A 22,491-nucleotide genomic window follows, 5' to 3' on the forward strand; every position below is an offset into this window, starting at 1 on the left:
TTCTAAATATCCCATTCACTTCTCGCCCCAATTTCCGCGCTGCCGGAATGCGGGGAAATTCGCTGGTGTGGGAACACTTTAGTTACCACGCCAGCTTCGGTGTTATCACGAAATTTGGTCAACGTTATTTTGCGAAAAAATAAAAGTGAAGGCTGATGTGAGTTATTTCCCAGCAAATATTAAAAGAAATGTGCTGACTGAATAAATTTAAGTACCACTCTGAGTGTGCCCAGTGTGGAGAATTTCAAATCCCACTCCCTGTGCATTTGGAGTCCTGACCCCAGTTGTTCAAACGATGGATAGCGTTATCCACAGGATAAATCACTATCCAGCGGATAAACACTAGCAAAACTGATTGAGTTATCTAGTGGATAGTGATTTATCCGGCGGATAGCGCTATCCATCCTTTGAACAACTGGGGCCAGAAAAAGAAACTTAAGTTAGTGGCGTGTTCAAAAAAACTCTTCATAGTCTAAGGACGTAGTTCCTCACCCCGGTTTTTTGGCGGTGGGTCTAAAGAACACAGATCATGGGTCACAGGTCAGTGCATGTAAATGTCACTGTGCTACAGATAAATAAACACCACCAAAAGTGCCTCCTAACCCTAAAATTTACTCTACAAAAATGCTGTTTCAAGTCTACAGAGAACTATTGGATCAGAGAAGGGACTTCTAGTCTTGATCAGTCGACGTTGTTGCCTCGTTCTTACGCTGAGAATTCAATGAATTGAATTTCAATCAATTTTGAATGAGGTAACATGAGCTAATTTGCAAGCAAACAAAAGAATACTAAAATACACCTTATTCCAAAATGGCCACCATTTTAGTATTCTTTTGTTTCCATGCAAAATGGCCCTTATGGCCTCACTTTCATACGTAAAATTCAAAAGAATATTTAACCTTGAACGAGGCCATAAGGGCCAATTTGCATGGAAACAAAAGAATACTAAAATGGCGGCCATTTTGGAATAAGGTGTATGGTGGCCAGTTTGGAATAAGGAGAATAACGCTTGAACACAATGAGGCTATTTAATGGACGGTGGATTCTTCACTTAGACTGTGTTGTATTTGACTACATTACCCATTTAAACAGGAGTGCTTTGAGTTTTCCAGCAGACTACTACTACATGTAGTCTAAAAACACTTTTTCCGACCATTTTTGATTGCCCATAACAATCCCTGAATAGAGAGCATTACCAGTTTGAAAAACCCATGAAAACATCATACAAGAATTAATGCAAACCATCTTTTTTAACTATCTCACCTAATTTCAAAGCTGGTTGAAACATTATTGTCATCCAAATCAACCATACACTAGAACATGAAAAAATATAACCAACTGAAAGCAAATTATCCCAATAGAATACAAACTTAGAAACATACCTTGCTTCAGCTGTTAAGTCAAAGGCACCTGGCATACACTGCAAAACACCATCCAGTTGATCACATGACACACCTGCCGGCTCAGACTTCAAGTGATGGCTCTGCTTTACCAGTTGAGGTCTCAAATAGGTACAGTAAGAAATGAAGATAATTAGATCTATGCACATTGATTCTGAGACACACTAAAAATACAAGTCAAAATTGCATTAAAATGATTTCAACTAAATTGATTCCCGTTTAATTTATCACCAAATAAAAACCAGAGGAAGGACATCAACAAAAAAATAATAATAAACTGGTATGAAACTACAAGTCAACATGGATTTACCAACCTTTCTGGTAAAGTCAGTTTTGTTCTGTATGCTGCAGACAATGTAATGGATCCTACAGGCGTACCAATCGAACCAACTCTTAAACTCTGAAAACCTACACAGAAAATCAAATTACTATAAACAGATCCTGTTTTAAGCTTGACCACATAAGGTTAATAAATGTTTTATTTTCAAGGGAGGTGGCGGCAACGGTGGCAACGGCAACAAAGACTTGCAAGCCTTCAAATACATTTGACACAGAACAACTGACACAGATTGAGAAATGATAGAAACAACATTATTCGCCAAAAGCGATGTACTTATTGACTGAGTGGGAATGCCGGACAGGAAAATATTTGGCCCGAGGTCATGGCATCTGGACCAAGCGCAGAGAGGTCTGTGCGCCATGACCAAGGCCAAATATTTTCCTGTCTGGCCCGACCTAAACTTAGTCAATAAGCATTTTACATGTATCATATGGGCGCTTTACACTATTCATGAGCACTCAGAGGATGAAGCTTTGGACAAAATAAGTAACAAATGTTGTTTGCCGTGACGTTGCTTTTCTGGCTGTAAATGACTTGGATGTTTAAAAACGATGAAATCCTCTAAAATCATTCCACAGAACAGTATGTGTTCCTAGCAGGGCTGTAAGGCAATTTCCGGCCCTGCTCGTGCTAATGCGTACAGCCCTTGTGCAGGGATTTTCCCAACAGTTTCACAATTAAAGTGAGTGCGGGGCCGTACGGGCCATATGATAATCATTGGTTGTAGTATAATTACATAGGTGATTATTTGAAAAATATGCACTTTCTTTAAAACAATTAATTTCTTCATCTGTCACCCGGAGGATGTAAAGTGCAGAACTGCAGGTTGCAGGTTGCAGGTTGCAGATCAGAGTTGCAGGTCATTGTTTTGTCAAAACTGAAACAATCAAACCCTTCACAAAAATGCTAACCTTAGGCTTAGACATTATCTAAAGGAAAGTGTTTAGGCCTAAAGTTAGCATGATTATTAAAAGTTTGGGTTTTGGTGAAACAATGACCTGCAACCCTAACCTGTGCTGCAGTTTACGCCCTCCATCTGTCACCTAGACAAAACCGCTTGCAGCCACTTTGCAACCAATCAGCACAGAGAATTTTCAATAATCACATATGTAATAGCTAATCAAATTGTTCACATAATTATTTGAACTGTGATCATCACAGTTTATATGAAGCAACTTGGAGAAGTTGCAAAAGAAACCCAAAAAAATCCAGTCTTGAATGGGACTCGAGCCCATGTGTGTGCATCTGTGTTGCACTTGCTCTATCATCTGAGCTACCAAGAATACAAAGTGCAGATTTTACTCTGTCTAATGCCAGAAGATTTTATTTGTCAAGTGGGAGTGGCCTGGGATGGCTGAGGAGTGAATTAAAGTTGCTTCTGAATCATAACTGCAATGATCACTATCACTGAGACCTACACTTGAGAAAGCAAAGTTGCATAAAAGCTATAACCTGTCACTGCAGACTTAAGCAGTTGACTCTGGAGCAACAGAAGCAGAAATAGAACTAGCAAATGACTTCAACGTATGATCCCACACATGTGACACAAGGTACAGTATTTCCCCACTTTCTACCCCTTCCTGGTTTAACTCAGAACCCCGATGTTAATGAATCTTTGATGCCATGTTCCAGCCAGCAGTCTTCACTGTCTAGGATATCTGAATTTTCATTCTCTCGCATGCTCAGGATAGTGTGTTGGAATCACTAACTTTGCAAATGATTCTAGAGTAAACTATCACCAGTAAACGAAGTATATAGCGAAAGACAAATGCTATCATGTTTGGCTTTCTCGAGTGAGCATGTTTAAATTAACACCTCATAAAAAGATAAATTACTGGTAATCTTCACAACACAGATGAAGCTACATTCACGCTTAAAACCTTGCAAAGATGTGGGGCTCTAAAGGGAAAGACCAATCAATGGTTTTGTACATGTATTTTATTTACTTGCCTTCTCCCAACTCTTGAAATCTAACTTCTCCAAAATATACCCTGAAAATTCATACAATAATATTGTTACAAAATCATTGCAATAACCAAAATTTAAGGACGTTCGCGCCCATTGCTACTGCTCATTTCTTCGCGCATGTCACGCACACATCATGCATCGCAGACCACGAAGGTAAACACGATGCTAAAGGCACAAACATTGAATGAAACGTGAAAGTGTGTGGCATCATGGGATAGCTATGGACCCAGGTCTTCTGGGAAATGTCATGCAATGACGTGAGAGTGCAAATATACCATCGCTTTGAGAACTTCACAGCGATTTTACTCTCTTGAATGCTCAGTGACCCCTATTTTTCTTTCCGTAGATCATTTCCTTTTCTGATTTTGTCCATTTTAACAAAAAACAAAAAAGTCTGTGCGTGAGAAGTTACAAATATTTTGTTCTCATGCACCCGAAGTTTTCTTTCTTAGACTAATATGTATCGTTTTTCACAGTCTATTTCACATGAGAAAAAGACATTAGCTGCAAAGGTTAATTTAGTTATATTAGTTATGTTGAATTGAGTACATTTACCTGATCTAAATTTCACTAATGTAGCTTTTTTATTGCTGATAGTTGTAAGCTAAGATCATCTTAAAGTAACGCAATCTTTTAAAAGTGCACCTCATAATCTTGAAAACGAGCTCGGTGACCCCCCATTTTTTTTGCCTTTTCGGCAAAAGTAGATCATTACCTTTCTGCGTGGCAATTTTTAAAAAAATCTGTATGTGGGAACATTCTGGGCGCGAACGTCCTTAAACAAAGTTACTGTAGTAATTCAACCTTATCTTGTTAGGGCTCTTGTTGCAGACTATCTGACATGTTCATTTTAAGAGTCCAAAGGGTTAGAGGTCTTAAAGAGCCCTTAACCTGCAAAATGCATCTTAAGTTAATATGTCATTACATCTTTGTCAGTACCAGCCATTCAAATCTATTTTGCGTATTCTCCTTGAAATAGTGATATCAATGGACAGCACTTAGTCTAGTTACATGACCTTGACATAAATTATTGGGAGTCATTTAAGCAGTGGTCAGGCTTGTGGGAAGAATGCATGGGTTTAAAAGAATATTTACATCGCAACACAATTTTATTAGTGGGGACAGCTTAGGAATAGACCCATGGATTTCAGTAGCTTGGTCAGAGGTCAAATGGTTCAGACCAGTTTTACAGTGCAATATAAACAGAGAAATCCCCCCATGAACACTAGGGCCCTCCAGGTTCTATTGAGATCAACCAATTTAGGTTGGTTCTATTGGGAAAAAAAAACCTTGGTTTGATTGATCAACTTTTTCAACCACCAGCAAACTAAGGTTGACACAGTTGAAAAAGCATGGGAAGCGACCGCTGTTGTCTACGAGGGCCTTTCAAAGTTGGCCGTGGGCTCCAGTCATGTTGTTTTCCCTCAAGTTGTCAATGCAGCGAAGTCTGGTAATGCCTATTCCCATGAGTCCGAAAAGTATTCTATTGGGAAACCTCACCCACTTCAATGTAAACCTGTTGGGGTTGAAATGGTTGATCCCGATAGAACACAACCTAAAAACATGTAACTTGTAACAAAAGAAGACATTAATTTTTATCTCAGCCATGGAAAACAGTTTGAAGTTTGGTACACTTTAAACTTTCAATTTCAGCAACATTCATAAAATAATTATTAATTTAAAAATTAAATCACAGATTTCAACTCACTTGTAGCACATCATGAAGTCTGTCCCCTGCTTTCGTGACAGCTGATAGGCTGGTGTCACTCTTGTGACTGACACAAGAGATTTGAGTAGCATTCCGATTCTGTTGTAAACTGCGTATGTCACTTTTGCATTTAAATCAACACGGTCATTTATGCCAAGGCACCATGTCTCTAGCACCATGGATTCACCCTACCATAAAACAAAAATCAAAGGCCACCATAAAACCAAAATCAAAGAATAATACAATATCATCTAATATTCTCAATTTTCTATGGAATAGATAATGTCACATATCATGGCAACTTGGTCCTATCTCAGTTTAGTTCTGGCCATCTTGACTTAATCAAGTTACTTCTTCACCCAAAAGAGTGGTACTTAATATTATTATATGGCTTGTGTTTGTAGCCGATATAACGCGTGCTCTGATTGGCTAATTGTGACTGAATTGTAGGGCATTATTCTCCCGTAGTTTTCAACAGACAATATTTCTTGTAGTAATTTCAAGAGGAGGACTGTTTATTTTAACTCCACTTTTTCATTTAATGGTCTGCCATTACTTGTTACAGTTCCCACCGATAATTTTTCAGTGATCTGGATCAAGGAGAAAGTGACGTCATTTACTCACCAGCTTAAAAGTGAATCATGTGGCTTAATTAGAAAGCATAACAAGAGTTTTTGGCTTTCAGATTGCCAAATTCATGTTCTGCATAAGTTAATTAAGCCGCCTTCACCCACTGCATTTTTCCAAAATTGAAGCATTAAAGGAGAATTATAATAATAATTATTATTACCAGGTTGATTTTAATCAGATCTCATAAAGACACCGGTAACTATGTAATCTTACTCAGTGTCTTACCTCACTGGTTTTCAGAGATATCTCAACACACAATGGACTTTCCTTGGAAGGAAGCCTTCCACTTGTGACTTTCTTTGCTTCAGCAGCAACATCTGGATGATCATTTATAGCAAGATTGAACTGAAAAGATAAATTTGAGGAAGCTTAGGTTGCCTACTAGTGGGCATTAATTATTATTGAAGGCCTAAGACTATTGCATGGTATTGTCAATGGTGTTCCAACACTGAGAGGTCCTTGCAGTGGATTAAGGAAGAAAATTTAATGTATGGAACACTCTGAAAGTAGACTTGTATGCAACAACTCATAGGCCGGAAAAACGTAAAAGTAACTGTGTCAGGACAAAGGGACAGATTGTAGAAATAAACACAATGAACTTTTAAGACACAACTAGGATGAGGCAATTACCAGTTGGTTATTTATATGAGCATTCACTCTGACAAAGAGCTAATGCTAACAAATCTTCCTTACGATTACCATAGTAAGTTAACCTTAAAGTTTATCAACTCATTTTACTCCTTACAAACACCACACCACAGTTTCTTTAGAAACTTATCACATCATTCGTCAATTTACAAGATCAAAGCAGACTGGTAGTTGAACACACAATTTCCTAGATCCCAGTTGTTCAAAAGGGGGATAATGCTATCCATCATATAAATAACTATCCATTGGATAGAGTGGTTTTCAATTGAGTGGCAAAAGTAATTAGTGAATTAATTTGGTTTTGCATTTCTTCACTCTTCTTCTCGCGCCACTTTTTTAACCAATCAGAAGTGAAACCAAAACCAGCCGTGGCTCGCACATGCACATTTTCCTGCGCTTTAAGTCAGCTATGTGTAATTACTTCAAGTTTTGATTGGTTTACTGGATTGTCTCTGTCCTTTTTGATTGGCTAGGTGTAATCACTTTGGTTTGGGTTTTACGAGACTCATTTGCTCTAGTGCAATTGGTTTGCTATGGCTTATCCATTGGATAGTGTTCCAGATTCCAGTCCTGCTCTTAATGCAAGATTATATAGTGCTAACCCATCCTCCACCCTGATTTATCAGATATACATGATTGCTAATTTGCTTTGAATTGACTATTATCGTTAATTTAGGACACTGTGTGCCAGGACTTGTGGGGAATGGTCATATTTGTTTGAAAAGACAACCCAAGTGTATGGCCATAGGATTCGAACCTGGGAATGTTGATTAATTTAACTCGTCATCTAACCACTTGACCACTACACCACTGCTCAGGGACAATATAAACACTATTAATTTGATAAATATACTATATTTATTTAGTATCACCCAACTAGTGGACTAATGCAAATCCTGCATTTTGATTGACTATGCTACTAAAGGACTATTAGTAAAAGCCCTTGAGTAGCAAAAAGCTTGACGCTTTTCTTCCCAAATAAATATTTCTTCAACTTGCATTTGCTAACTTTATCATTGCCTTTTCTGTCCGACTAGTTGGGTGATACTAAAACAATTAGACCCTTCGCCCTCAAGGGCCATGGGTCAATAGCCCATTCGGTTTCACCTCATGGGCCCTTGCGGGCTACGGGTCTAATTGTTCCCGGTAATTATCACTTGGATAAAAACAACATTAAGGTTACTGCTAACCTTTTGGAGAGCCTTCCAGGAAAACTATCGTAAGCGCATTATTTTCGGTAAAACTCCAGCAAATTATATATCATCGAAAACGTAATAAAATGAAGAATCTGAATATATGAACATTCAAAGTTTATAATGGCTTTCTTAGTGCGCGCGAGGCTTTCTCTGCTACCACAAGTCCTGGGACACAGTGTCTGAATTTATCTGATATACACAATTCAGAGCAAATTAGCAATTGTGTATATCAGATAAATTTGGAGAGGAGGACATGTTGATAGTTTTGGCTGAAGTTGCTCAAATGATGGATAGCACTATCTGCTGGATATCTCACTAACCTCTGCCATGCTTCCTCCCCATCCTGCTGTCTCCAGCCCCTGGCTCCCTGGTCTTGGTTGATCAGAAGGTGGATAATACTATCCATTGGATAAATGAATATCCACTGGATAACTCAATTGGTTTTGCTAGTGTTTATCTGCTGGATAGTGATTTATCTGGTGGATAGCGTTATCCACCTTTTAAACAACTAAGGCCTGATGAAAACATGTTAAGTTAATACAGAATATGTTTTATGTTGCTCATTCAAATTTTGACTAATGGCTAATGGATATTGTTGACTTTGAAGTGATATGTCTTACCCAGTCTTGACCCATAGAATTAGGCTTCGACTTTGTATGAATCTTCTCACCAAGACGGGACTGAACAATGACTTGTACAGCCTAAAAGAACGCATACATAAACTCGATAATATTAACATTGCGATGACATAAGCTTAAAAACAAAACATTTGAACTAGCTAAACACTTACTGGTTACATAAGCTTAAAGTAAGAATTTTTGTAGTTTTACTGATATCCACGCTTGGGCATTTGGTATGCGGAATGACGAATGCCACATAAGAACGAGAAAACAGTACAACGCACTTAGATTCCCCGAATTTTTTTAAATTTATACGGAGGCGAATCTTTACCTTGAAGGACAGAAATTTTAAAAATCTTTTCAGATCGCGTTCCTCTTGATCTCCTCGCGTTTTAAACTTCTCCGCCATTTCAAACATGGATTTAGGTCGACCAAAGCTGAATGCTGTCAAAATTCGTTGTAAAGCTATGAAAGCAAAATATGTCGTTTTACCACCAGCTTTCGCCAACTTCCGCCGCCATTAAAGTCAATGTTTTTCTAGTGCCAGTCTCCCCACCTCGTCATTGCAACCTTGGATCTGGGTAAGTACGTAATGTACGTAATTATGGCTCCTGATGGGGATCAACCGTAGCAATGATCGAATGTCCCTAGCAATGATCTTTTGTCCCTAGTAGTGATCGACTGTCCCTAGCAATGATCAATCATCCCTGGCAATGATCAAATTTCCCTGGCAATGATCGACTGTCCCTCGCAATGATCTATTGTCCCTAGTAGTGATCGACCGTCCCTAGCAATGATCAATCATCCCTAGCAATGATCGAATGTCCCTGGCAATGATCGACTGTCCCTGGCAATGATCGACTATCCCCAGTAGTGATCGACTGTCCCTAGCAATGATCGACTGTCCCTAGTAATGATCAACTGTCCCTGGCAATGATCTATTGTCCCTAGCAATGATCTATTGTCCCTGGCAATGATCTATTGTCCCTAGCAATGATCTATTGTCCCTAGTAGTGATCGACTGTCCCTAGCAATGATCAACTGTCCCAGCTATGATCAACTGTCCCTGGCAATGATCTACTGTCCCTAGGAATGATCTATTGTCCCTAGTAGTGATTGACTGTCCCTAGCAATGATCGACTGTCCCAGAAATGATCGAATTTCCCTGGCAATGATCGACTGTCCCTTGCAATGATCTATTGTCCCTAGTAGTGATCTACTGTCCCTAGCAATGATAAATCGTCCCTAGCAGTGATCGAATGTCCCTGGCAATGATCGACTGTCCCTGGCAATGATCGACTATCCCCAGTAGTGATCGACTGTCCCTAGCAATGATCTATTGTCCCTAGTAGTGATCGACTGTCCCTAGCAATGATCGACTGTCCCAGCAATGATCGAATTTCCCTGGCAATGATCGACTGTCCCTCGCAATGATCTATTGTCCCTAGTAGTGATCTACTGTCCCTAGCAATGATAAATCGTCCCTAGCAATGATCGAATGTCCCTAGCAATGATCGACTGTCCCAGCAATGATGAAGTGTCCCTGGCAATGATCTACTGTCCCTAGCAATGGGCTATTATCCCAAGTAGTGATCGACTGTCCCTACCAATGATCTACTGTCCCTAGTAGTGATCGACTGTCCCTAGTAATGATCAGTTGTCCCTAGCAATGATCGAATGTCCCTAGCAATGATCTATTGTCCCTACTAGTGATTTACTGTCCCTAGCAATGATCAATTATCCCTAGCAACGATCTTCTGTCCCTACTAGTGATCGACTGTCCCTAGCAATGATCGACTGTCCCTAGAAGTGATCAACTCTCCCTGGCAATGATCGACTGTCCCTAGCAATGATCTATTGTCTCTAGTAGTGATCAACTTTCTCAGGGGGTGCAGGGAAGGCGCAGTGGTGAGAGCACTCACCTCCCACCAATGTGGCGCGGGTTCGATTCCCGGACTCGGCGTCATACGTGGGTTGAGTTTGTTGGTTCTCTACTCTGCACCGAGAGGTTTTCTCCGGGTACTCCGGTTTCCCCTCTCCTCAAAAACCAACATTTGACTTGATTTACTTTCATTGTTCATTTCAGTTTACAGTGTCCCCAATTAGCGCTCCAGCGCTAGAACGACTAGACACTTAAATAAAGTTCCTTTCCTTTCCTTTCCTTTTTTTTAGCAATGATCAATTGTTCCTAGCAATGATCGAATGTCTCTGGTAATGATCGACTGTCCCTAGCGATGATGTATTGTCCCTAGTAGTGATCGACTGTCCCTAGCAATGATCAATCGTCCCTAGCAATGATCCATTGTCCCTAGTAGTGATCGACTGTCCCTAGCAATGATCGACTGTCCCTAGCAATGATCTATTGTTCGTAGTAGTGATCGACTTTCTCTAGCAATGATCAATTGTTCCTAGCAATGATCGAATGTCCCTGGGAATGATCGACTGTCCCTAGCGATGATCTATTGTCCCTAGTAGTGATCGACTGTCCCTAGCAATGATCAATCGTCCCTAGCAATGATCCATTGTCCCTAGTAGTGATCTACTGTCCCTAACAATGATCTATTGTCCCTAGTAGTGATCGAATGTCCCTAGCAATGATCGACTGTCCCTAGCAATGATCTATTGTCCGTAGTAGTGATCGACTTTCTCTAGCAATGATCAATTGTTCCTAGCAATGATCGGATGTCCCTAGGAATGATCGACTGTCCCTAGCAATGATCTATTGTCCCTAGTAGTGATCGACTGTCCCTAGCAATGATCAATCGTCCCTAGCAATGATCAACTGTCCCTGGTAATGATCGACTGTCCCTAGTAATGATCATTTGTCCCTAGCACTTATCGTCCTGTCCCTAGCAATGATCGACTGTCCCTAGCAATGATCATTAGTTCCCAGCACTGATTGACTCTCCCTAGCAATGATCAGTTGTCCCTAGTAGTGATTGACTGTCTCTCAGGTTGGCAATGAACGACTGTCCCTAGCAGTGATCTACTGTCCCTAGCAATGATCGACTGTCCGTAACAATGACAGCTGTCCCTAGCTTTGATCATCTATCCCTACTAGTGATTGCCTGTCCTAGCACTGATCTTCTGTCAACCTGGCAATTATCGACTGTCCCTACAAGTGATTGACTGTCCCAACCACTGATCATCTGTCCCTAGCAATGATCGACTGTCCTTGGCACTGGTCGGCTGTCCTTAGCAATGATTAATTGTCCATAGTAGTGATCGACTGTCCCTAGCGGTTATCCACTGTCCCTGGCAATGATCAACTGTCCCTACTAGTGATTGATTGTCCCTAGCACTGTTCATCTGTCCCTAGCAATGATCGACTGTCCCTATTAGTGATTGACTGTCCTTAGCGATGATCAATTGTCCCTAGTAGTGATCGACTGTCCCTAGCAATGATCGACTGACACTAGCAATGATCATCTTTCCCTACTAGTGATTGCCTGTCCCTAGCACCGATCATTTGTCCCAGCAGTGATCATCTGTCCCTAGCACTGATCATCTGTCGGCCTGGCACTGATCATCTGTCCCTTAAGTACTGATCAACTTTTACTAACACTAATGTCTCTAGCACTGATCATCTAGCTGTCCCTGGCGCTTGTTATCTGTCCCTAGCACTGATCAACTGTCCCTAGCAATGATCTATTGTCCCTAGTAGTGATCGACTGTCCCTAGCAATGATCTACTGTCCCTAGTAGTGATCGACTGTCCCTAGTAATGATCAATTGTCCCTATTGGTGATTGACTGTCCTTAGCAATGATCAATTGTCCCTAGTAGTGATCGACTGTTCTTGGCAATGATCGACTGACACTAGCAATGATCATCTGTCCCTACTAGTGATTGCCTGTCCCTAGCACTGATCATCTGTCCCTAGCAATGATCAACTGTCCCTAGCAATGATAGACTGTCCCTACTAATGATTGACTGTCCCTAGCACTGATCATCTGTCCCTAGCAATGGTCGACTGTCCCTACTAGTGATTGACTGACCCTAACACTGATCATCTGTCCCTAGCAATGATCGACTGTCCCTAACAGTGATCGACTGTCCCTGGCAATGATGAATTTTCCCTAGTAGTGATTGACTGGCACTAGTAGTGATTATCTGCTCCTAGCAATGATCGACTGTCCCTATCATTGATCAACTGTAACTAGTAGTGATTATCTGTCCCTAGCATTGATCATTTGTCCCTAGCACTGATCAATTGATCACTAGTAGTGATTATCTGTCCGTAGCAATGATCAACTGTCCCTATTGCTCAACATCTGTCCCTAAGTGCTGATCATCTGTCCCTGGCACTGATCGTCTGTCCCTTAAGCACTGATCAACTTTCACTAGCACCGATCATTTGTCCCAGCAGTGATCATCTGTCCCTAGCACTGATCATCTGTCGGCTTGGCACTGATCATCTGTCCCTTAAGTACTGATCAACTTTTACTAGCACCAATGTCTCTAGCACTGATCATCTAGCTGTCCCTGGCGCTTGTTATCTGTCCCTAGCACTGATCAACTGTCCCTATCATTGATCATCTGTCCCTAAAGCACGAATCAACTGTCCATAACGCTGATCATCTGTCCCCCAGCACTGTTCTTTTGTCCCCAGTATTGATCATTTGGCCCTATTACTGCTCATTTGTCCCTATCACTGATAAACACTGATCAACTGTTCCTAGCATAATTGATCATCTGTCCCTAGCATTGATCATCTGTCCCTATCACTGATCATCTGTCCCTAACACTGATCAACTGTCCTTAGTACTGATCATCTGCCCCTGGCTCTAGTTATCTGTCCCTAGCACTGATCATCTTCCCCTAGCATCGATCATCTGTCCTTACTCTCCTGAAACCCCCCCCCCCCCCCTCCCCCAATAATATTCAACCAATACTTAATTCTTATTTCTACAGTTCTTTTTGCTACCTTTTGTGCAATACTGACCAACAAATATTTCAATGTCCACTAATGTACTCCAGAAAACACGTTTCATGCAGCTAAAAATCACAAAAAGTATCATGATCTGGAAAACCCTTTCCTGGGCATCTACAGGCATTGCATGGCAAATAAAATCTGCTTTTAAATAATTTTTCTTTACTTTGTTAATTTATTTAGTTTTTGCAGCAGTAAAATCAAACAAAAAAGTAACTAGTCTTGTATCACCGACATGTACTTATTCAATCAAACTTGATCAAAAATAATCTTTTCCTAAAGAATAACAACAACAAGCTGGTAACAGACAGTGAATTTAATGGTGGGGGTATGCTTTCGCTTTCTTTTTGACCAAGGCTATCTTTGGTATATAACCTGAGAAGAAATTCTTAAATGAAATGCTTGGTACTACGTTCCCCTCAACTTACGTCTTCTAAACATCGTGTCCTCTCTTTAGAGGATCTCGGCTCAGATCCAGCGATAAGGGAATATGCTATTACTACGTAGCCTATTCTTTTCTTTTGTCTTCTCAGAAGTTGCAATTACAGATGAGTTTGGGGAGAAGTACTAGGGACAAATGATCAGTGCTAGGGACAAAATATCTTTGCTAGGGACAAATGATCAGTGCAAGTGACAGTTTATCAGTACCAGGGACAGTTGATCAGTATTAGAGACAGATGACCAGCGCCAGGGACAAATGATCAGTGCTAGAGAAAGTTGATGAAAGTTAAGGACAGTTTTTCAGTGCTGGAGACAATGCTAGGGACAGTTGATCAGTGCTAGGGAGAGATGATCAGTGCTATGTAAAGTCAATCACTACTAGGGACAATTGATCATTGCTAGGGACAGTCGATCATTGCTAGGGACATATGATTAATGCTAGGGACAGATGATCAGTGTTAGGGATGAACCGTCCTGGGTGATAAAATTACGCTTGGAAAGGCTTTTTTCGATTGTCAAACGCGGAAATTCGGTTGGAACAGACGAAGCCGCGAAAAAAAAAAAACAAACCCACAAACTTTTTTGTATTTTTATTTTCCATCAGGCGATTCTCGACCCCTGGACAATGACTTCTACTTATGTTTGTTACATGTTGTTTTTTATTTTTTTATATAAAAATCCTAGGTTAATTATGCAAATTATGACAGTTTGCGTTAACTAACGGTCGAGTAAGATACAGCACTTTCCACAGCCAGTCATTAACTAGTACAATACGCTCTCTACTTTTTTGTCTTGCTTTAAAATAGCTTTTCGCAAGCAAAATCAAGTCGCAGGTGCGATTAATTTTCATCCCGTACGTCCGACCGGTGTTCAAAGAAAACTATATTGCCTGACAAATCAGGACATTGACAGAGGGCAAAACAAAAAGTATCACCTGGCGTTTATAAACCTCACAATGCAGGCGCGCAAACTTTTTTTTACTGTGCCTTTCAATAACATGCGGACCCTTAAATTCAAAGGTCAACCAACAAAATAAATGAGGTTTTCGCAACCGTCAATCAAATGTTCGGCGGCTCCTCCGAGCTTCCGACTACTGTCGAGCGCGCAATAATCAAATCACATCGTTGAGCCCAGTTCAGTCAACATAGTCGGAAGCTGGGAGGAGCCGCCGAACATTTGATTGACGGTAGTGAAAAACGCATTTGTCGGTTGACCTTTGAATTTAAGAGTCCGCAGGTTATTGAAAGGCGCAGTAAGTATTCACCGTTTTGAAATTATTTTGTTTTAGGTCCATACGATGATCAACGCACATTCAAGAAGAAAGTTCTGTAAACTACTTGTGCACAACTAAATACAACCTAAGGAAGAGAGAATGATTGATGGACTACCACGAAATTTCTAATAAAATGGTCTAAGTTAAAAAATGTTAAAGTGACAGAGTGAATAATGCTGCGGCTCTCGCTAACTGGCTATTGCTGGTATTGTTCCAGCTTCGACTGTATTCCAAGTGCTACTTAGATTAAAAAGAATATCACTCCTATTATTCACTTTGAAAGGGTGCGTGCTTATCACTATACCGGCGACGTTTTTCAGCCTTCGTTTGAAGCAGAAGATAGTTTATTTCAAGTTAAAAGTTTATTATCTAAACACTAATAAAATGGTAGGTGAGGTTTTGCGCAAAAACTCTTCATGTGTGAAAAACATGTTTCCTCCATGGGTGAAAAGATCACCGTTGCTATGGTTACATAAGAAATCTACAAATATTAAAGTGAAATGGTTTGGTATTTCATTAGTGTTTATATAATAAACAGAACACTTCATGACCGCTTGGAGATACGAAATTTCTCTTCTCGTGTTGAAAAATATGTTACTCGGATTTCTCAACATTCGCAGAGAAATTTCGTATCTCCGCCCAGCCATGTAATATCCTCTATTTATTTGACGGTCCGCTGTTACTAACTTAAAAAGTTTGTGAGGGAAAGGAAATGACAGTAAAAGACTGGATTGCCTAACAGTCACTTGAGTTCACGACTGATTTAGCATACAGCACTAGAGTTTCGGACTTTTAGACTATTATTAGCGTTTTCCATAGTCGATAACCTGCATTCTAAATGGCGTGACGTCATTCTCTGCTCCATCCAGCTCTCTGGGGCCCGCAGGTCAGTTTCGCGGACCGTAAAATCCACAACCATTTGATCAATGTTTCAAAAGCAAACAAATTTTCGGAATTTAAAGACAAAGAAGAATGATTTTTTTTATGGTAGTAAGTTGTGTGGTAGTAAGCCTTAAGCATACACCGCATCGGGTGGACTAATATAACTCCATCACTTCTCATGTAAGCATTACGACTTTTACAAGCTCTAAAATATCTGGTGAGCAGTTTGCGTGTGAAATAATGAACTCATTTTTCTTGCATCGGTACTACTATAGACCGTATTCATAAATGGCGGCTAAGAAATTATTCTTTTGTTTTTATGTTAATCATCCTCACTAGCCTCGTTAGCATGAACAAAATTCAAAAGATTTTTTGCTCCAAAGTGAGGCTAGTAAGGATGATTAGCATAAAGACAAAAGAATATTTCTTGTCCACCATTTATGAATACGGTCTATGGAACCCAGAGTCGATCAGATTTACGTCAGAAACCAAAACGAGAGGGAACCAGTGATACTACTACAAAGCGCAAGAGAAACGGAAAATCGGAAAACACTGAACGTGAGTAAAACTTCCGAACACGCGTAATCCGAGCAAAACTCGAGAAAATCAGAAGTTGGATAATAAACAGTTTGCGTACGATGGACCGACAAATTTTGCGAAGGATAACGCCAGCAATCCACACCGTGGCAACCACTTCAAACGCACGAAAAACGTTCACGACATTACACGAAGCTGCGTTGAAGCTTCACTAGACATTTCCACTTGCACAAAAATTAAAATACCCGGTAAGTATGACAAGTTACTCTGTAATAAATGTCTTCCTCCTGCAAACTCTAAAGCGCCCAGCACCTGGACAAACTGGTTTTAAAACTGGTCAATCAATATATCTACAAGGTATTTGGCGACGTCAGCCCTTGAACTTCGTATTGTCAATCTGAACATCTGCAAAAAACACAAGATGATCAAAGAGGTATCAATTAGTAAAATGAACAACGAATGATGGAAAATTTACAGGCAAAATTTAAGACATGAAACGTTTTTGCTACCCAACTGCGGCGTAATCGCAAATCATTGTTTTTCGCTCGGTGATCTTGTCTAAAAGTCTTAACAACGCTGCCGGTGACCTTGCACTGGCGAAGACATTAAGAATCGAGTTTTAAGTCTTAACGTTTGCACATATACGAAAAAAGCAGTGAGATTTGTACCTATACAATGTCATCAATAGGGTTTTTTACATGTAGTTCTAGTCTTTCCGGCCCTCAACCACGTTTTGGGATTTTTCTTTGCCAATCAGAAAGGCAAAACGCGTCTTTTCACATCTGAGCAAAACGTTTCATCTTATCAGAAAGGACCTGCCAGGCTGTACTGTGTTTTTGCGCAGTCGCGTAGTCACTGATCACATCGTTTTCAGAATTTGGCATGAGCCGCCAGGAGTGAAGAAATTAAAAGTAAAGTACAGTAAAGTAAAAGTAACCAGGGACACTAGTAAAATAGCAACACTAATTAACATATGGTACTTAAAGAATTTGACAATTTACAGGAGAATGATAAAAACTCAAGGAGTATAAGAGATCCTACGCTAGCTTATGTACAAAAGAAAGTTGTAAAAAATAAAAAATGTTAATAGAAATTTAACGATTCTATTGGCTACAAAAATTACAGCAATTGCTATTGTTAGTTAAAATGTCTGCAAGGTTCACTTTCCTTATTTTTTTTAATAAAAACTGGTAAACTAGGCGAATGTCTTTGATTTACGGTAAGTTTTGACCATAAGAATGGCCCAACATATCTAACAGAGTGTTTCCCGCAGATAAAAAGAAAAAAAAGTAAAAATTGCATTCCTGGACAGGACTTGAACCCGGCACCCAATTTGAAGGAACTGCTTTTATCCACTTTACCACTAAAGCTCAACTGGGTAACAATTGTACCGATTATTAAGAAACACTAATTAGTACATATAGAATCATTGCTGAATAATGGTTAAGTCTGGTACTTGATTTTAAAATGGTTAGCTTTCTCTTGAGGTTTGGTAACCGACATTTTCCCCCTGTTTAAACTTGTTTCTTAGCGGCTGATAATACACGTTTACAGTACCACTCGGAAAAAAAATTATTGACATGTTAAAAAAAAAAAAAAGCAATGTTCTGGCAGTTAGCGATGAGGTAGTATAGTGGTTAAGCGAAAGGGTTATTTTGAAGATTCTCAGGTTCGAGTCCTGCAAGGACAGGCATTGGGGAATACATATTCATTTCCCATAATCCCTATCAAGCGCTAAGCGTCTTAATTGACGAGAAAGTAGTCAATTTAGAGAAAATTAGGAATTGTCGATAATCATCATTTCAGATCTATAGAAGATGGGTTCGTGAGCGCCCGGAGAGACTCTGGGATAATGAAGTCCATTTTCCCAGAAAACAGAAAAGATTGCCTCGAAAGCGGTCACTTTTCGGTCGCGAGACAGTACACATGAGTATAAACACATCTCCTAATACACTCAAAGCGTTTAAACTGCGGAGAATAAAAAAATACCGAAACACATTTCGTCAATCCAAAAAATTTCAGTCCGCACCCACAAATTGGTGAACTAATAATGGCCGACAACCGAATTGCAGCTAGGACATCTGCAAGCAACATAGGTGTAATTTTTGACCAGTCTCTCAATCTAATTTTAACATTCAAGGGGACTTACAGAACATTCGGTAATGGGCGAATATGAACAAAATGGTAATCAATCAAAAGAAGACGAAAGCCCGGTTTACAATTTTTGGCAGGGGTCCCAAAAAAAAAGGTTCGGCTCGGATAAAATTTGCAGTGCAAACAACCTGTCCGTACCAAATTTCATCCGTGCCGAACCAAAATTCTTAGCCGTGCTGGGACCTTCGGCGAGGTAGTCTGAGCAAGGGTGAAAATGGTACTGGTGCCTAGAAAATCGGCACGGTTCGGATAGAACAACTAGTATAAACACTTCAAAGGGCCAAATTTGAGGCCAGCGGTTTTTTTCCGTATATTTCAAGATGGCTGCTCATTCTACACCAAAATCACGGTCAACAGTCATTGCCATCCCTCAAACTGGCATTTTCCTTTTTATTCAACTTACACGACGTACAATCTACTTCAGACTTCAAATCTACTTCAAAGAAACAAACATTTCAATGCGCAGAGAACATTCAGATTAGGTGAGCCAAAGAGTTAAACCCGGATCGATGAGTTCTCCTTGCATATTCCAATATCCACTAGACTAACGAGACAAGCTCCTGGAAAATCGACCTTTTTAGAGTATTGACATAGTAGTACCCAGCAAAACAAGTAAAAGCTAACCGTCTTCAATGTGGTTTTTGTTAGGTTTTAGTTAAGTCCATATAAATATTAGTTGAGTTTGTAAAGCGCTTCTGGACTCTAGGATTTAAGCGCTATATAAATTCTGTATCATTATTATTATACTTATTATTATCATTATTATTATTATTATTATTATTATTATTATTATCATCTGGTGTCACGCAAGCGACAATTCGGAAATTCAAAATGCTGTTTTTCAAAAACAAAAACGTTACGGAACTGGTAAGTTGTAAAAAGATTTATTTCTACATCATCTTTAACCTACTTTAGATAAAAATCCAGAAGAAATCACGATTTTTGAGTTTAGACTGTGAAAATGACAGGAAATGAAATCGTTTTTCAACAGCCAATCAAATATGGCCTTTTTTGGACTCGAGCAGAGTCTCTGTTTCCCAACCGCTGGTCAAGGGAACGATGAGTCTGGGAACGAGGTTGAGATTTCCATTGACAAAGAACCATCCATGCAACCTTTTTGTTAGGGCTCTTGAGAAAAAAAGGTTCTTTAGCAACCACTGTGTTTCTGTAGTTAAGAGCCACGTCATTGCGAACCACAAAATATAAAATACATGTTTTCTAGCGCTGAAATTTGACTTTTGCGGAAAAAATGTTTTGAGCATAGGGGCTTCTTAAAATTACGGTTTCAAATCTTTCAAACTCTTCTGTCATCATCAATAGATCCCTTCCAGTTAATTCCCAATCTGGAGGACAAAACAATAAGTTGTTTTGCATTTGAAAGGTTTGTTTCTCTCAGGGGACGGAACAACCATTGTTTTGTCCTCCGGATTGGGAATTACTGAAATGGGTCTATTTTTATGAAAGGTCAGGATTTTTCCGCGGCAATACCTGTGCTTGTCTGTTAGGTTCCAATCGCAACAGTGTTCCAATTTGAACTGTTCGCGCCTTGATTATACCAGCACAAACAAAATTCTCTGGATTAGGATCGACACTCTGGAGCAAGGACATCCCAAAACCGACAAGCTAAAAAGAAAAAAAAAACGATAAATGAAGATTATTTCACACCTCAGTCGTAGAGCATCCGATGTAGTAGTCGGAAGGTCATAGGTTCGACTCCTGCAAGAAGCACTCTGATTTTTTTCCGAGTATCCCCGAGTCATCATCGAAAATTAAATCTCTTCAACAAAAGGAAATATCAAGCTATAGGCCATTCCGAAATTGCGCAGGGAACCGGGGCAAGTTTCAAATTTGAACCAATCGATAAATCGACACCATCACATGAAAGATAACATTGAGATTGGCAATCTGTCCAATTTTGATTCTTTTAGGTCGAACAGAGACCAAGTTACGGACTTAAAAAAACAGTTAAAAATCCATACAAGCGTCTCTAATTTTGAGGCTCCAAAACCACACAAACTCTTAAAAATTTTTTACGATTTCTGTAATATTCATAAAAATAGGAAAACAAAGTGATTTTCATTTCAACTATTTCCAAATTGTAGGTCCATGACAGTATTTTCCAGTTGTCCCAATCTGATAAAATTTTATAAAGAGTTTATACGGTTTTGCGGGACGCAGCCTCAAAATTAGAGACGTTTGTATGGATTTTTAACTGTTTAGAAGTCCGTAACTTGGTCTCTGTTGGACCTAAAAGCGTCAAATTTGGACAGATGGCTAATCTCAACGTTATCTTTCACGTGATGGTGTCAATTTATCGATTGGTTCAAATTAATTTTGAAACTCGCTTAAGTTTCCTGCGCAATTCCGGAATGGCCTATATCTACAGAGTTCATAGACGCATAAGATGGACAACTGCTGCCCAAGAACGATGGAGAGAATAGAAGATAGCCACATATTGGCTAAGCGAAAGTTCATCGCACTTAATGATGGAAATAAACAGTTGAAAAGAATTCTGAAAAAAATTCCAGGCTTAAAGGGGCTCTGTCAAGAAATTCAGCCAAATTCAGCGACTGGAAAATGGCAACCAAATCAAACGAAACGTAAAATAACCTGTATTTAAGACATTAAAGGAAGGTTTGAATAACACACCAAATGCAGCAGGAGGCAGGGATAGGAAAAATTGAAGAAGATTAAAATAGATTGCAATTGGAGGGTTTGAAATCTGTTCAGCCTAACAGTTTTTTCAAAGTTTGTATTTCCGTGCATACGGAACCCGAGCCGCAATGCGTGCGGCAGTCAAAACTGTGCTATCCTCAGGCTGAGGATCTACCCTGTCGAAAGGACGCCAACAAGGTCTTTTTTCGCAAAGGTAACAAATAAATAAATTATCAATACAGTTTTGACGTTACCCTTGATTCGAAAATACTAGACTGAATTCGTCTTAAAATAGTTAGAAAAAGCACAAATAACAGCCAAAGCACAACAGCTGACGTTCGAATCGCCGCTCGCTGGCAACCCAGTTTTGGCGCCAAAGTTTGTTGACAAAAAAGTTGCTACAAAATCTTTTAAACGGTTTTCTGGCCTTTTAATTGCGAACAATTTGAGTTGACGTCGGATAGCACAGTTTTTCCCACGCGCCGAATTCTGATTGGTCAATTTAAATTTCAGTAGCACTCGCCGTATGCACGGTTGTCCTTGGTAACTTAAATTATGTATGCTCTACAGACAAGTAATTGGTACAAAGTAAATTGCACCACTGTGACAGCCCTTTTAAGAGTAACTCGCACCCATGACTGCGCACTTTCGCTACTCATATAAGATGGGCAAACTGGGCTACCGTCAGTGGGCTATCGACAAGCCATCCTGGATCTGGCCAATTGCGAGTTCATAAGAGGAAATATGCAGATGATGCAGAGAATAAAAGAAAGCCATACAACGTTGCTGCGGATCGATATAAATGAACTGTTCAAGCCAAAGATCATCGCAGAAACAACTAAGCAGTAGTAAAGAAGTTGTTTCATTAATTTCGATGATCTTTTGCTTTGAATACTTTATACTGCACATACCTTGGCTTTAACCGTTTCTGTATCGATGGGAAACTTAGCCTTAAAGATCTGCTGGCATTCTTGACCAGGACTGGGACAAATAATAAAAACAAGGAAAAATTAAAGAGTTTGTTTTACTTCGCAGTACCAAGGTTAGGCATAGCAGAGTGATTTCATGTATATGGTATGGTATAAACTGGGCACAGGAAATCTAATTC

General features: G+C 39.8%; 2 protein-coding genes across 2 annotated transcripts in view; both read right to left on the reverse strand.

Annotated features, from left to right (window-relative positions):
- LOC138059426 (autophagy-related protein 13-like) overlaps nucleotides 1-9,049 on the reverse strand; it is an 18,244-nt gene extending 9,195 nt beyond the window's left edge. The window contains exons 1-7 of the mRNA XM_068905022.1: nucleotides 8,842-9,049; nucleotides 8,511-8,591; nucleotides 6,272-6,391; nucleotides 5,417-5,604; nucleotides 3,691-3,731; nucleotides 1,715-1,808; nucleotides 1,383-1,502 (exon numbers count right to left, since the gene is read on the reverse strand). Coding sequence (XP_068761123.1) covers nucleotides 1,383-1,502; nucleotides 1,715-1,808; nucleotides 3,691-3,731; nucleotides 5,417-5,604; nucleotides 6,272-6,391; nucleotides 8,511-8,591; nucleotides 8,842-8,928 — 731 coding nt within the window. The 5' untranslated portion in view covers nucleotides 8,929-9,049. The remainder of the gene's footprint in view (nucleotides 1-1,382; nucleotides 1,503-1,714; nucleotides 1,809-3,690; nucleotides 3,732-5,416; nucleotides 5,605-6,271; nucleotides 6,392-8,510; nucleotides 8,592-8,841) is intronic.
- A 5,408-nt stretch (nucleotides 9,050-14,457) lies between these two features.
- LOC138014477 (AP-2 complex subunit alpha-2-like) overlaps nucleotides 14,458-22,491 on the reverse strand; it is a 32,735-nt gene continuing 24,701 nt past the window's right edge. The window contains exons 23-25 of the mRNA XM_068861551.1: nucleotides 22,295-22,364; nucleotides 20,217-20,351; nucleotides 14,458-16,979 (exon numbers count right to left, since the gene is read on the reverse strand). Of these exons, the coding sequence (XP_068717652.1) occupies nucleotides 16,902-16,979; nucleotides 20,217-20,351; nucleotides 22,295-22,364 (283 nt within the window). The 3' untranslated portion in view covers nucleotides 14,458-16,901. The remainder of the gene's footprint in view (nucleotides 16,980-20,216; nucleotides 20,352-22,294; nucleotides 22,365-22,491) is intronic.

The sequence above is a fragment of the Montipora capricornis genome, chromosome 8 (assembly GCF_036669925.1).
Source record: "Montipora capricornis isolate CH-2021 chromosome 8, ASM3666992v2, whole genome shotgun sequence".
NCBI lineage: Eukaryota > Metazoa > Cnidaria > Anthozoa > Scleractinia > Acroporidae > Montipora > Montipora capricornis.